This window comes from Pan troglodytes, chromosome X (genome assembly GCF_028858775.2).
Source record: "Pan troglodytes isolate AG18354 chromosome X, NHGRI_mPanTro3-v2.0_pri, whole genome shotgun sequence".
Classification (NCBI taxonomy): domain Eukaryota; kingdom Metazoa; phylum Chordata; class Mammalia; order Primates; family Hominidae; genus Pan; species Pan troglodytes.
In genome coordinates, this window is record NC_072421.2 from 105628905 (window position 1) to 105645121 (window position 16217).

The following is a 16217-nucleotide window of genomic DNA, read 5'->3' on the forward strand; positions in this document are numbered from 1 at the left end:
GCTCCAGCATGTCTCTCTCCTGCCTGTGGGGCCCAGGGTGGTGGAATTTCAATCCCTTGGCTTTGCCAATATCTCTCTTATTAGGGCCTGCTGGCTCATTGTTCAGAGCTGTGACAGGATGGGAATTGGAGGAGGCAAAGACAGAAGTACCCCTTTCCCGAGAATGGGGGCTAAGCCTTAAAACCACTAACCTCTTAATGTGGACCCGAGCAAGCAACCCAACATTCCCTGCATAGGAAGGCACCTCTGGAAACCCAGTCTCTTTACTCACTAGCTGTGACCAGAGACATCTGAGGTCCTTGGTACACAAGGTAAGCTAGCCTAGTGCTTCTGAAGCTTTAGCATGCACATGAATCACCTTGAGAGCCTGTTGGAGTGCAGGTTCAGTAGGTCTTGGGTGCGGCCTGAGTTTCTGCATTTCTAACTAGGTGGTGCCGATGCTGCTGGTCCACAGACCACACTTTGCATACCCAGGGCCTAAACACCTGGTTAGTGTTGAAGAGCATAAGTTAGAGAGTGATGTGGCCAGGAAAATTTGGTACAGGACACCTGTTGCAGGGGTGGAGTGGTCTGAGACTTGGCCTCAAGAAAGTTATGAGGTCAGATTGGTTGACAGACAAAGGAGAGCTACAGGAGTTACAAGGGAATGGCATGAGGGCACGTGCAAAGGACAGGGCGGAGATGGCCTTAGTTATCCTCCCCAACACATCTCCTCTTGGACATTCAGGGAGGTGAGGTGGGATGGGAACAGACACACATGGCTTTGCATGACAATCCCCCACTTGCTAGCTGTGTGACTTCAGGAAAAAGATATCAATATTCAGTCTCAGGTTCCTTTTATGTAAAATAGGGCTAATGCCTGACTCGCCCTGTTGTCATCTTACAGTAAAGTGTTCATCAAAGAGCCAGGCATATAGGACAGTCACTGAAAGGTGGCTGCACCTTGCTTTACCCCAATACCTATTTCCTTTGCCAGCCCCTTCTTCCTCTCTTTAGGTTGGGGGGTGTGGAGCGGGGCGTGGGGATTGCACAGCTGCCTCTGCTCTCTCTAATGCTGCCATCTATTGGTTGAGCCCAAGAATTACAGCTAAATGGAAAATGTGGAGCCTGTAAAGGCTTTTATTTTTCTAAGTATAAAACCTAGTGTTTGGAGTTCTGCAAAATCAGATGCCCTCTGTTCCTAAGCATTTGGGTTCAAAGAAAATGTTGCAAAAAATAGATTTCCAGTTGCTCATGCATGACTTAGTCTCTTCAGGCGGCTATAACAGAATAGTATAGACTAGGTGGCTTTATAAACAACAGAAATTTATGTCTCACTGTTCTGGAGGCTGGAGGTCTAAGATCCAGGCACTGGCAGATTTGGTGTCTGGTGAGAGCCCACTTCCAGGTTCATAGATGGCTGTTTTCTTGCTGTGTCCTCAAATGGCAGAAGAGGCAAAGGAGCTTTCTGGAGTCTCTTTTATGAGGGCACTAATCCATTCATAGGGGCTCCACCCTCATGACTAAATCACCTCCCAAAGACCCCACTTCCTAATACCATCATACTGGGGGTTAGGATTTCAACATATGAATTTTAGGGAGACATAAACATTCAGTCCACAACAGTGTTTGAGGACAGCTTTGAAACAGATTAGAAAATAACTTTGGAGGAATCTCAGTGAATAGTGTGTGTGATTCCTGGGTGCCCTGGCCTCCCTATCCCAAGTTACCTACAGAGAATTTCTCCAAGTTGATGTAGCCCTCCTGTTTCTTGAGGCCACTGGGTCAGAGTAGCTTTTGTGAAGTTTGACTACTCATTAAAAAGATGTGGGCAATCCTCAGTTCTTTGATACCCCAAGACAGAGGTTCACATAGTGCCCATTTGCCTGTTAACTTTTATAAGTCCTTTGTGCAAACTTCACTTGAGGGCTTTAAGTCCCTCCGACTCCCCTTTTCTGACTCACACCCTTACTGTTTGAGGTTGAGTGGTCCAGATTGGCAGAATGTCTGAAGGGAGGGAAGAGATGCAAATTGCCATTTTCTAAATAGTTGTCCTGTTCCAGAGACTTCGCAAAGTATATTATCTCTCTGTCTACACATATATACACACACACACACACATTTATACATATATACATATATATACATTATATATATAAAATATATATATAAAATGTATTACATATACATATACATACATATACATATACAAAGTATTATATACATTTTATAAATATATAAAATGTATAAATGTATATATAAAATACATTGTATATATAAATAAATGTATATAGAAAATACCTTGTATATATAAATGTATATATAAAATAATATATAAATATATAAAATAAATGTATATATAAATATATATAAAATGTATTACATATACATACACAAAGTATTACATATACATTTTATATATATAATGTATTACATATACAAATACATACACAAAGTATTACATATACATATACATATATATATATATCACTAAGGAATGGTGCCATATTGAGGGCTCAGTGTTGGTCCGTGCTGCTGGCAAATTGGGCACTCAGCAGGGGCCGTAGCCAGGTCAGCCTTGGTGAGTGGAAGTCCATGTTGCTGAACCCATGTGTAACCTCTATCCCTGCCACCATGGCCACTTTGTTCATGGGCCCATTGGATGATGACACGGGTGGCTGAGGAAAAAGGCTGAGTGGTGTCCACAGAATGGGTCATCCTATCTACTTGATTATTAATCAAGAATACACACAATATTTCTGTGAGGTAGAGACTGTTATTTCTGTTTTACATGCAGTGAAACTAAGAGCTAAAATTAAGAGAGATTAAAAAGTTATTTCTTCAAGGTGATTCTGTTAGAAAGTGGTGAAGCCAAGAGTCGATCCCAATTTGGTCATCTCTACCTACCACCTTCCATTGCTCCCCCAGGGCCCTCCTGCCCAGTGGGAAGCTGAGAGAGCTCTAGGTGTGGGAGGATATGGCCAGGATGACACTCTGGCCTTCAAATTTTGTCTGCTTAGAGAGAAGGAGATGTTGGTTCCTTGCACTTGGGTATAGGTTTCCACCTGGAGATCCATAGCATTAGCCCTGTCTCTGCAGGTGGTTGGTCAGCCTGCCTTTTCACTCCAGGTCTCACTGGAGACCTTTGTTTAGTCCCCAGATCATTTCTAGAGCTTTTTACATCTATTGTATATCTTTTTTTAAAAAATTTTGTTCCAGATTCAGGAGGTACATGTGTTTGTTTGTTACATGGTTATTACATGTGTAATGGTGGGGATTGGGCTTCTAGTATACCTGTCGCCCAAATATTGAGCATTGTACCCCAATGGATTATGATTAGATAAATAAAATGTGTTATATACACCATGGAATACTATGTGGCCATAAAAAGTAATGAAATCATGTCCTCTGAAGCAACATGGATGGAGCTGGAGGCCATTATCCTAAGTGTACTATATCTCTTATAAGCACTCTCAGAAATGATGCAGCTTGTGGCAGCTTGTGGCCAGGCGCAGTGGCTCACACTTGTAATCCCAGCACTTTAGGAGGCCAAGGCAGGTGGATCGCTTGAGCTCAGGAGTTCGAGACCAGCCTGGGCAACATGGTGAAATGCCGTCTATACCAAAAATACAAAAAATTAGCTGGATGTGGTGGCGCATGCCTGTAGACCCAGCTACTTGGAAGGCTGGGATGGGGATCGCTTCCAAGCAGATCGCTTGAGCCCAGGAGGTCAAGGCTGCAGTGAGCCAAGATTGTGCCACTGCACTCCAGCCTGGGAGACAGATTGTATTAGTCAGGGTTCTCTAGAGGGCCAGAACTAATGGAATATATATACATATATATGTGTGAATATATATATGTGTGTGTGTATATATAACATACATACACACACACACACACACACATATATATGTAAAGGGGAGTTTATTAAGTATTAACTCACATGATCACAAAGTCCCACAATAGGACATCTGCAGGCTGAGGAGCAAGGAGAGCCAGTCTGAGTTCCAAAACTGAAGAACTTGGAGTCTGATGTTTGGGGGCAGGAAGCATCCAGCATGGAGAAAGATGTAGGCTGGGAGGCTAGGCCCATCTCTCTTTTTCACATTTTTCTGCCTGCCACCCTGGCAGCTGGTTAGATTGTGCCCACCTGATTAAGAGTGGGTCTGCCTTTCCCAGCCCACTGATTCAAATATTAATCTGCTTTGGCAACACCCTCACAGGCACACCCAGGATCAGTACTTTGTCTCCTTCAATCCAATCAAGTTGACACTCAGTATTAACCATCACAAGTCCACCCCTTGTCAACTTGAACCCATATACATATCCTGAGATCATACATCATCTTCAGATAAAGACAATAATAAGGTCATAATTTGCCTAACATAATACAACTATCCTTCGTACAACTGGAAACGCACCAATCCCCAACCCAAATACTATTACATGAACTTAATAATACTTAAATGCTGATGTGAAGTCAATAAATCTTATGTCACATGATAAAGGAGAAAGGAAATAAAATGAGAATATTTTCTTAGTACAAGTGTATACATGCACAAACATATTTTTAACAAAAGAAGGAGGAAATGTTCATGACAATTGCAGTCCTTGTTTCTGTAGCTGGTCACGTGGTCGTAGCTAGTATTGATGACTACCTACTTTTACTACCTATTCTGTATTCCCTTTGCCATCAGTAAACACTTCAGCAGGTCATGTTTTTTTTCCTGGTGGAGTGACCCAAACCTTCATTCCTGAAGGGTCTGGGCCGTTTGTAGTCCTGCCTGGATTGGGCTGTTGTAGTTTCCCATTGACCTTAATCACAGGGCATGGTAATACTAAGAGACACCCAAATGGATCTCCTGTATTCCATGCATACTTTTTCTTACCTCCATTGTGGGGTAGTAGACTGATTTCATCTTGATAGTCCGAGTCAGTCACCCCAGCCAACACTGTAACTCCCTTATTAGCCTGTTGATGTAAAGGGAAGAGGAGCCCAAAGTGTCCAGGTGGCAATCTTAACTTCCGGTTTAATGGAACTGTTGTGTCTCCTGATGGCAACATTCCTTCCTCTGGAACTAAGAACTCTAGGCCAGCAGAACGTAATGTCGGGGGAACAGGAAGCAAACATTTTGCTGGTGGATCACTGGGGCTGATGGTGAGTGGTGCCACTTCCACTTCCACTCCTTGATTCCTGGACCTGTGAATCCTGGCTATGAGAGAAAGAGTACCATATATTGAATGCTAATTCAGAGCTTACACAGCCTTCTGGAAAACTTTGCCCCAGCCCTACAAAGTATTGTCACCTAGTTGGCATTGTAATTGTAACTTCAAAATGAAATTCCACCATTCTATCAATCCAGCTGCTTCAGGCTGATGGGGAACATGGTAAGACCAGTGAATTCCATGAGAATGAGCTCACTGCCACACTTTCTTAGCCATAAAGTGAGTGCCTTGGTCAGAGTCTGTGTGGGATACCATGATGTTGGATAAGGCTGATGGGGAACATGGTAAGACCAGTGAATTCCATGAGAATGAGCCCACTGCCACACTTTCTTAGCCATAAAGTGAGTGCCTTGGTCAGAGCTGTGTGGAATACCATGAAGGTGGATAAGGCATTCTGTGAGTCCATGGATGGGAGTCTTGGCAGAAGCATTGCATACAGGATAGGTAAACCCATATGTGGACTAAGTGTTTATTCCAGTGAGGATAAATCTCTGCCCTTTCCGTGATGGAAGAAGCCCAATATAATCAACCTGCCACCAGGTAGCTGGCTGATCACCCTGAGGAATGGTGCTATATTGAGGGCTCAGTGTTGGTCTCTGCTGCTGGCAAATTGGGCACTCAGCAGGGGCTGTAGCCAGGTCAGCCTTGGTGAGTGGAAGTCCATGTTGCTGAACCCATGTGTAACCTCCATCCCTGCCACCATGGCCACTTTGTTCATGGGCCCATTGGGTGATGACACGGGTGGCTAGGGAAAGAGGCTGAGTGGTATCCACAGAATGGGTCATCCTATCTACTTGATTATTAAAATTCTCCTCTCCTGAGGTCACCCATTGGTGAGTACTCACATGGCATACAAATATCTTCACAGTTTTTGACCACTCAGAGAGGTCCATCCACATACCTCTTCCCCAAATTTGGCACCAATTTCCCAATCATGCTTCTTCCAAGTCCCTGACCATCCAGTCAAACCATTGACTATAGTCTATGAATTAGTATATAATCGCACATATGGCCGTTTCTCCTTCCATGCAAAGTGCACAACCAGGTGCACTGCTCGAAGTTATGCCCACTGGAAAGATTTCCCTTCAATGGGTCAGAGTAACACACCCAAATGAGGAATGTGTTGCCTCCAAAATCCAAATAGGCCCAAAAGGCATTGTGCCTCTTTCTTGGTTGTAGGAGGGGCCAATTGCAGCAACTTATCCTTCACCTTAGAAAGAATATCTTGACAGGCCCCACACCACTGTCCCCTAGAAATTTTACTGAAGTAGAAGGTCCCTGAATTTTAGTCAGATTTATTTCCCATCCTCTGGCATGCAAATGTCTTACCAATAAGTCCAGTGTGTTTGCTACTTTTTGCTCACTGGATCCAGTCAGCATAATGTCATCAATGTAATGGACCAGTGTGGAAGTGAAAAGCGATCAAGGTCTCTCCAAATAAGATTATGACACAAAGACGGAGAGTTCATATGCCCCTGAGGTAGGACAGTAAAGATATATTGCTGGCCTTGCCAGCTGAAGGCAAATTGCTTCTGGTGGGCCTCATGGACAGGAATGGACAAAAAGGCATTTGCCAAGTCAATAGCTGCATACCAGGTACCAGGAGATGTGTTAATTTGCTCGAGCAATGAAGCCACATCTGGTACAGCAGCTGCAATTGCAGTCACCACTTGGTTAAGCTTACAATAATCCACTGTCATTCTCCAAGATCCATCTGTCTTCTGCACAGGCCAAATGGGAAAGTTGAACTGGGATGTGGTGGGAATCACCACCTCTGTGTCTTTCAGGTCCTTGATGGTGGCACTAATCTCTGCAATCCCTCCAGGGATGCAATATTGTTTTTTATTTACTATTTTCCTAGGTAGAGGAAGCTCTAATGGCTTCCATTTGGCCTTTCTCACTGTAATAGCCCTCACCCTACCAGTCAGGGAGCCAATGTAGGGGTTCTACCAGCTGCTAAGTATGTCTATGCCAATTATGCATTCTGGCACTGGGGAAATGACCATGGGATGAGTCTGGGGACCCACTGGGCCCATTGTAAGTTGCACCTGAACTAAAACTCCATTAATTACCTGACTTCCATAAGCCCCTACTTTAACTGGAGGACCACAATGATATTTTGGGTTCCCTGGAATCAATGTCAGCTCAGAGCCAGTGTCCAGTAGGCCCTGAATTGTCTGATCATTTCCCTTCCCCCAATGCACAGTTACCCTGCTAAAAGGCCGGAGGTCTCCTTGGGGAAGGATGGGAGAGCGATTCACTGCATTAATTGTCAGTAATATAGTGAGGTCCTTCCTCAAGGCGACCCGGCCTCCCCTTCATTCAAGGGGTTCTGGGTCTGTAAACTGGCTCAAGTCTGGAAATTGATTGATGGGCTGTGATTCTCTGTTTCTGTAATTCAAATTAGTCTTTTGTGCATTCGACCTAGAAGTTTTCTGCTTATATAAATTAAGTAGGAATGCAGTAGGCTTCCTATCAATTTCACTTCTAGGAACACCATGATTAATTAGCAAATGCCAGAGCTCTACACGAGTCAGACTATTCTGATTGCAGTAGTCTGAAAGCAATAGTCAGACTATTGCTTTGCCTCTGCTGTCCATTACGGTAGCTATGCCCACCTTGCCTTTGATGGTTGAGTGCTGCCACTTGGCCCCTGCCACCTCAGGATCCAATTATTCCCATTATATTTAAATTTTGTAGTTGAGTGACGCAGTTCCCACTGTTAGATCTGACATACAGAGAAGAGCAATTACAGTACTCTTCGAAGATGCATGTTCTGCCCTCACAAATCTATTTTGCAAGGCATTGGTCAAGGGTATATCTTCTGGACCCTCCCAGCTGGGATGAATAGGTCTGAAGTGACTAATCCACTCCACCATCCCAATCTCCCTAAGCCTTTGGATCCCTTCCTCTACATAAAACCAAGGGAGATCAGGCATTTCCATCTCGTTCACAGTGGGCCATCTTTTAATCCATATTTCAGCTAACCAAGCAAATAAGCTATTAGAACCTTTTTTAACTCCCCGAGCTGCAACATTAAATGCAGAGTCTCTAACATAGTGGGCCCAAATCAATAAATTCAGCCTGATCCAACTCTGTGTTCGTTCCACCATTATCCCACACCCTTAATATCCGTTCCCATGCCTGTTCTCCAGGTTTCTGTTTATATAAATTAGAAAACTCAAGCAGTTATTTTTGAGTATAATGCACCTCCTCATGGGTCACACTCTCAACCTCACCTCCAGGAGCCCACCAGGACTTTAGTCTAGTTGAAGTCTGGAAGCGAACAGGGGTGTTGGGGGTGGCTCCTGAGGAGAATCAACATTATGTTGCCTGGCAACTGCCTCAGAGGAGGCCATCACTGTTGCTTCAGGCAGCACAGGGTTTATCTCCTCAGTCAAAGGTGGAAAGGCTGATGACAGCATGGGCCGGGGAGGGGATGTTGCCACTACTGGAGATGGGGAAGCTGTTTCTTCTGGCAAAAAAAGTTCATCAGAGTTTACAACTCAGTGTCCCCAGCTTCATCAGGGTCCTCCCACACGTTCCCATTCCAAGTTGCAGGGTCCCATTCTTTTCCAATCAATGCCCTCACTTTAACAGTAGACACCTGGCGAGGCTGTGCATGCACCTTTTGTTGGAGGCCAGTCACTCGCATGATAAGAGCTTGTGTCTGTTTTTCCACAATTTCAGCTCTTTCTCTACAGGAGATAAGACTCTCACTTAGGGCAATCTTAGCAGATTTTAGGTTCAATATCTGCTTCTGAAGCCTGGAGCTAGAATCCCTGAGTTCATCATTTTCTTTCATGACTTTGTCCACTGAACTTAGGAGCAACCAACTAGCTTCGTTATGTTCCTTGGTTTTCCACGTATGGTCAATTGTATTATGTATAGTCACTGAACTCCTTGCCTCTCACGAGCGATGATTCAGGTGTGTCAAATGCATTTATTTTGCATAACTCTCTAAACAGTTCACACCAAGGACTATCAGTGTTCCCTATACTATTAGAAGTACAGTCCTTAGCATTTTTGGGTCTAATCATATTAAATAGCCAACTCTAGAAACCCCAAAACCAATGAAAGAACTCCATCCTTAATATTCTGTTCCTCTAGAACAACTCCTGGTACCAAAATCTGTATCAGTCAGGATTCTCTAGAGGGACAGAACTAATGGAAAAATATATATATATATGAGTTTATTAAGTATTAACTCACATGATCACAAGGTCCCACAATAGGCCATTTGCAGGCTGAGGAGCAAGGACAGCCAGTCTGAGTTCTAAAACTGAAGAACTTGGAGTCCAATGTTTGAGGGCAGGAAGCACCCAGCACGGGAGAAAGACGTAGGCTGGGAGGCTAGGGCTGTCTGTCTTTTTCACATTTTTCTGCCTGCCACCCTGGCAGCTGGTTAGATTGTGCCCACCCAGATTAAGGACAGGTCTGCCTTTCCCAGCCCACTGACTCAAATGTTAATCTCCTTTGGCAACACCCTTGCAGACACACCTGGGATCAGTACTTTGCATTTGTCAATCCAGTCAAGTTGACACTCAGTATTAACCATCACACAGAGGGAGACCCTGTCTCAAAAAAAAAAAAAATGATGCAGCTCGTAAAGCTCCACTCCATGCACATCCACACACACACACACACACACACACACCACCCATGGGAAAAGGTCCTGGTCAGAGTCAGAGAAGATGTTATTATTCTCAACACCTTAACTCCAAACATCCCATTAGATGACTCAGTTCTAACCCTGTTTTGGCTTTCTGTTTTCTTGCCTACAACTTCCTTTCCCTCAGACCTTTCTGTGGTCTTAGGTAGGCTTCCTTCTAGCCATCTTGGTTGCTCTTTAGTGTAATCTGAGGCTTTTTCAGTATCACTGATCTTGCCCACCTGTGGTCTAGGGGAAAAACATCTACCTTGACTTTCATAAAGCAAGTCATATGGGGGGATTGATTTCTATATACTCTTAAACATGCATTTGTAGGAAAATACTGTTGATTTGCAGTAAAATATTTCTCTGGCCACTTTCTATTTGTATTGTGTTTTAAGCATTTCACAGAGGTGAAATCTTCTGGTCCTTGTAATATACCATGAGGCAACTAGAACAGGCCCGATGACCCTAGTTTAAAAACAAGAAAATTAAGACAGAGTGAATTAAGTGGTTTGTCCTTGGTTTATGACAGAAAAATGTTAAACTTTTCATGAGACTTCAGAAATGAACATATTCTTTGCTGACAGAAACATGTAGATGTGCCCAACACAATCCTGGATACCATTCCAGAGGGAGTCTTTGGGGCATCCCTCCCTACCCCAGTCTTTGGCAGCAGGTAGATCTCTCCTTGCTCGCCTGATATAGCTGAGCACACAGAGAACCAGATGGCCCTCAGGTCCGGACAGTGAGGCTGGGGTACCTCTTAGGCACTTTTGCCTCCTCAGCCTGTGGCTGATGAACATTAGAGGGACTCTCAGCCCTTTGAATATCAGGTCAAAGCAGAAATTTTATTATCCTAAACTCCTCCCATGTTATTTTGGGCCTAGACTTTTTCAATTTAATGAAGCATAGCTTATATCTCTTGTGTCAAGGTCAGTCATCTCAAAAGTGAATTTTCCAAGTGAGCTGTATCTGCACTGATGTTAATGTGACAAAGGCAGTGCTTTCTGACAGGAACTTACTAACTTGCTAATAAGTACTAACTTGCTAGCTAATCAGGACCAGAAGTCAGCTCACTGGTTTCTCATCCATAAAGAGTCAGCATTCCCATTCCATAAAAAGTCAGCATTTCTTTTGAAGGTCAGGACCTCCTCCCTTACCAGAGGTGCTTTCTGAGCATGGGGCTGAGAACCAGCAGTCTAGCCTGAGATGCTTTCCAATGTCGAAAGAGGCAGAAAGCTCCCTAATGGTACCTGGGCCCACGACCTGGTGACTCCACCTACCGCCTCTTTGCTACTGCTGCTCACAGAGCCTGCCATGCCATCTGTGGTCTCTCATTCCCACATTTTCTCAAACCTGTCACTTTCCATTTTTGGACTTGGACTTTGAGGAGATGTAAATGCTAGGGCACATCTTCTCATTGAATGATAAGATTTGGGTGCAAGTGGCTTCCTTTAAGCATGCTCACCCTGGCTTCAGGCTTTCTGTCATTCCATTCTCATTGTCACCAAGGGAGGGGTTAAGAGAACCAGAGTGCCTCCTCCCAACAACAGCAGTGGGGCCAGGACCGGTAATCCTTTGAAGGTTAAGCATATCTCCTTCAAAACAGGTGACGAGCTCATCTTCTTGGACCCTCACACAACCCAGACCTTTGTTGACACTGAAGAGAATGGAACGGTTAATGACCAGACTTTCCATTGCCTGCAGTCCCCACAGCGAATGAACATCCTAAACCTGGATCCTTCAGTTGCATTGGTGGGTATTCGTAGGTTGGGTGGGCCAGGAGATACGATGTGTACAGATTGGTTCCCTGGGAGTTATCCAGATTGCTAGGTAGGAAGGCAAGAGTATGTTTGCTCACTATCCCCATTAGAGGCAGTAGAGTGTAGTGGGGAAGGAATGGACCCTGGAGCCAAACTGCTCCAGTTGGAATCTTGGCTCTGCCACTTACTAACTGTATTAGTCTGTTCTCCCACTGCTGATAAAGACATACCTGAGGCTGGGTAATTTATAAAGGAAAGATGTTTAGTTAACTCACAGTTCCACATGGCTGGGGAGGACTCCCAATCATGGTGGAAGATGAAGGAAGAGCAAAGGGATGTCTTACATGGTGGCAGGCAAGAGAGCTTATGCAGGGGAACTCCCATTTATAAAACCATCAGATCTCATAAGACTTATTCACTACCACAAGGATGGTATGGGGGAAACCACCCCCATGATTCAGTTATCTCTACCTGGTCCCACCCTTGACACGTGGGGATTATTACAATTCAAGATGAGATTTGGGTGAGGACACCACCAAACCGTATCACTAACTACGCACTTAGGAGGAGTCACTTAATCTTTCTGAGCCTCAGTCTTCTCATCTCTAAAATGAGGAAAACAATAGTTCGTTCCTTATGGGGTTGTATGAGGTGCAATGCATGTAAGGCACTTAGCACTGGGCCTGGCACATTGTAAGCATTCTATAAATGTTAGTTACTCTTTCCCCTGTTTCCTTCTTGTCCTCAAATTATTGCTACCCAGGCACAGGGAGGAAGATGGGATATCACTAAGGAGAGATAAGGGAGCAAGATGCCCTGGGTGCACACAATCTAGGAAGCTGCAGGATTTTCCCCCATAAGTATGGTTGGTGTCTACACACACTGAAGGGGCATCTGCCTGTGAAGTAGTCAGTGGTTCTGAGGCCTGTCTGCATCCTCTCCTCTAGTTTAATCCAATTGTCAGTATACCAGTGACCAGGAGCTGCAAGTCCTCCTCTTGTGAACCATTCTTTCACTACTCTGGGATGGCTTTGAGGTTGAGAAAGCACAGACTGATGGTTCTCTCTATTCTGATAGATAATTTCCTGAAGGTCAATGCCATCTTCTTAAGTATTGCCTCTAGCTAAAAGTACCATTTGGCTTTTGTTTGTTGGCTTAATTGAATGTTCTTTGGAGATGTGTGTATTTGTACACTGAAAGTAATGGAATTAACCCTACACTTTGAAGATGATCTTCAAGTTAAAATATCTCGCAGCATGAGGAAAGAGGGAAAGGGACAGAGAGCAAGGGTGAGAATGAGAGCAAGACTGAGAGAGTGATGTGTATGTCTGAGTAAGGCAATGAGTTAGGAGAGAGAGAAGCCCAGGCAGTCTTCCTTCTTTATTGCTGAGAAGTCACATCCACAGAGACTGGCCCACATCCTAATTCTGGGCCAACAGCTCCATTGTGCAATACCAAAGGTAATTCTAAGTTGTGTTCTTTTGCTTTCCCCCAAGGGATTTTTCTGCAAAGAAGAAAAAGACTTTGATAACTGGTGTAGCCTTGTTCAGAAGGTAAAGCTATATGTTTTTCTTAGTCTGAAAAATGAAGTTACTCAATTTTATTCCTTTTCAAGATTGTTTTTCATAGTAAAAAAAAATCCTACTCTGATACGACTTTACTGCAAGAGAAAGAAACTAAGGCAACAAAGAAACTATCAGGTGTGGGGAATTGTGCATAACTTCGGGGGAACTGAACAAAAATTTTGGTTTGAAATATGCTTAGCATGTCAAGGGAGTGATATTTTTAGTGACGAAACCTAATGTTTTATCTCATTAATAGACAATTATTTTCTAAAGGCAATACTTACATTTTAGAATGCAGCAAAACTGTATTTATGTCACATTTAAAGGTGGAATGAGAATTTTCTGATAAGACTATGCCTTTTATTTTATTTTATTATTTTTTGAGACAAAGGCTTGCTCCGTCACCCAGGCTGGAGTGCAGTGGCGGGATCTGGGCTCACTGCAACCTCCGTCTCCAGGTCAAGCGATTCTCCTCCCTCAGCCTCCCGAGTAGCTGGGATTACAGGCACCCACCACCATGCCCAGCTAATTTTTGTATTTTTAGTAGGGACAGGGTTTCACCACATTGGCCAGGCTGGTCTTGAACTCCTGACCACAGGTGATCTGCCCACCTCGGCCTCCCAAAGTGCTGGGATTACAGGCGTGAGCCACCATGCCCAGCTAAGACTATGCCATGTAAATTAGGATATATACCATACATGTTGGACTGCCACTGAAACCATGCCAATATGTAGCAATAGTCTCTTGGGGCAGATTTAATTTCACTAACTGACATTTCTTTGGAGCCAATGCTTCAGGAACATGTCACCCCTAAAGTGAGCTGGACCCATGCGTCTGGCACAGGAACTATGCCTCATGATGGATAATAGGCAGTGAGTGCTGGCCTTCATCAGAGAGTCCCCGCAATGTCCTTCCTTCCTGGCTAAACAGTATCTAGAATTGAAGATGGCTGAGTCTTCAGATGGTTCAAGTAGAGGATGCATGTATTTTCTAGGCCCCTGTTTTCACCTGGCAACCAGCAGACCACTGTCTCAGGGTTTGGGGTCAAAGATTGCCAATTAGAAATGTTGTGACTCTGAAGTATTTAAAACTGTTTTGTTATCTCCCCAGGAAATTCTAAAGGAGAATTTAAGGATGTTTGAATTAGTTCAGAAACATCCATCACACTGGCCTCCCTTTGTACCTCCAGCCAAGCCAGAAGTGACAACCACTGGGGCAGGTAAGCTGTTGTTCAATGGCTCTCAGCTAGCAGACCCACATATAGCAATTGTTTTATGAGAAAGAAGAATTGTGGCCCATGCTTTCTGTGGACAGTAAAATTTCTACTCAGCTGGAGTGATAAAAAAATGGTGCTTCTGGTTATTTTAATCTTCCGATGAGCTGATATTTACCAATTTCAAAGAATGATAATAGAAGAAAATGAGCTCATTGCAAAAGTTCTATGCAAAATCAAGATGACTAGAATTGCTTTTTCATGGTCTGGTTCAGAATAGCAAATTGAGGCCATCGATAATTCAAAGGTATCTTGAAGGGCTTTCAGAGCCTTGGCCACATCACCGTCGTTAGGTTTATGTAACAAGTCTGGCTATTTTGAGTCTTTATAGATAATTTCTAATACTTGGCAGTAGTTCTAATTGTAAGTCTCCTCCACACAAGTCTTTCTTTAGTACAGCAATTAAAAATGCTTAGTCTTAACTACTGAGTAAAGTATTGACTGACCACTTCAACCCAAGTGTCAAGCTTTTCTTCTTTCTCATTTCTGTATTCTGATAGAATTCATTGACTCTACTGAGCAACTGGAGGAGTTTGATCTGGAGGAAGATTTTGAGATTCTGAGTGTGTAGAATCCTGGGAACGCAACTTGAAGGTCTGTCTTCCATCTGGCACCATAAAAACATGAACTTATTGCATAAAACTTTTCTAGTCAGCAAGTGCCTGATATGCCAATAGCATACAAACTCAATAGCAATCATGACTGAGCCAATCACTGTTTCTCAGAAAAACAAAACAAAACAAAACAAATGACAGTAACCCTTCCCCGGAAAGAAATAGAACAATCATGGAGCCTAGGAGCAGAGAGATGAGGAGGAGTTCATTGCTTCCCAGCTTGTGTTATATGGCTACAGCAAGTCTTCAGCTGCTGCAATGAGGAAATGGGCATCTGGAAGACAAACAGCAACTCTCAGCTTGCTTCAAGCACCAGCAGATAAGAGATGGTTAAGCTGTTCTTCACCCTTTCAGATGTGACCTCTTTTGGACTAAATACTAAGCAGCAATCTGTTCTCTTGCTCAAATAATAAAGTGACTGAATCAGGGAGGAAAAGGTTCTTGTTAAATTATTTGATTGTGTAGTTGAAGTAATTATAATTTATATCAAAACATTTGTCAAAGAAACGATGTCAAATATACACTTCTTGATCTCCCTTCTGTTTGCGGGAATCTTACTATTTGATGGGTCACTGTCCCCATTCTTACTGATACTTTTGTCAGATATCACCCTGTCCTTAAATCATGATCACTTAAATCAGGGGTCAGCAAACTTTTTCTGTAAAGGGCCAGACAGTAAATATTTTGGGCTTTGCAGGCCATGCGGCCTCTGTCACATCTACTCAACTCTGCTGTTGACATGCAAAAGCAGCAATAGACAATATGCGTGTAAATGAGCGTGGCTGTAATCCAAGAAAACTTTATTTACAAAAGCAGGTGGAGGGCTGGGTTTGGCCTGCAGGCTGTAGCTTGCCAATCAGTGACTTAAATTGTTGATTTTTGTTTGATAAATTAAAAATAAATTGTGTTTGAAGTATACCCTACTTGGTTGACAGCCATATTTAGAATTATTCATGTGGTGAATTACACATTTTATCTGTGCATCATATACAATTCCAAACCATTTGAGGACTAGCAACATAATAGGTTTTAAAGCATGTATTCATCAAATTAGCTTTGCTAACCACTTTCCTGTGAGGATGAACCTCAAGCCCCAGCAATACCTTCTCATTTTCCTTTTCTTGCTTCCTTAACTTGCCTGCA

At 43.4% G+C, this 16217-nt stretch overlaps 1 protein-coding gene across 11 annotated transcripts in view; it reads left to right on the forward strand.

Annotated features, from left to right (window-relative positions):
* Nucleotides 1-15992, forward strand: part of ATG4A (autophagy related 4A cysteine peptidase) — a 66580-nt gene extending 50588 nt beyond the window's left edge. For 8 of the 11 annotated variants that reach the window (XM_063803804.1, XM_016942651.4, XM_016942649.4 and 5 more), the window contains 4 exons: nt 11469-11614; nt 13119-13175; nt 14298-14406; nt 14961-15992. In XM_063803804.1, coding sequence (XP_063659874.1) covers nt 11469-11614; nt 13119-13175; nt 14298-14406; nt 14961-15031 — 383 coding nt within the window. In that variant the 3' untranslated portion in view covers nt 15032-15992. 11 annotated transcript variants of the gene reach the window in all.
* Nucleotides 15993-16217: the final 225 nt, after the last annotated feature.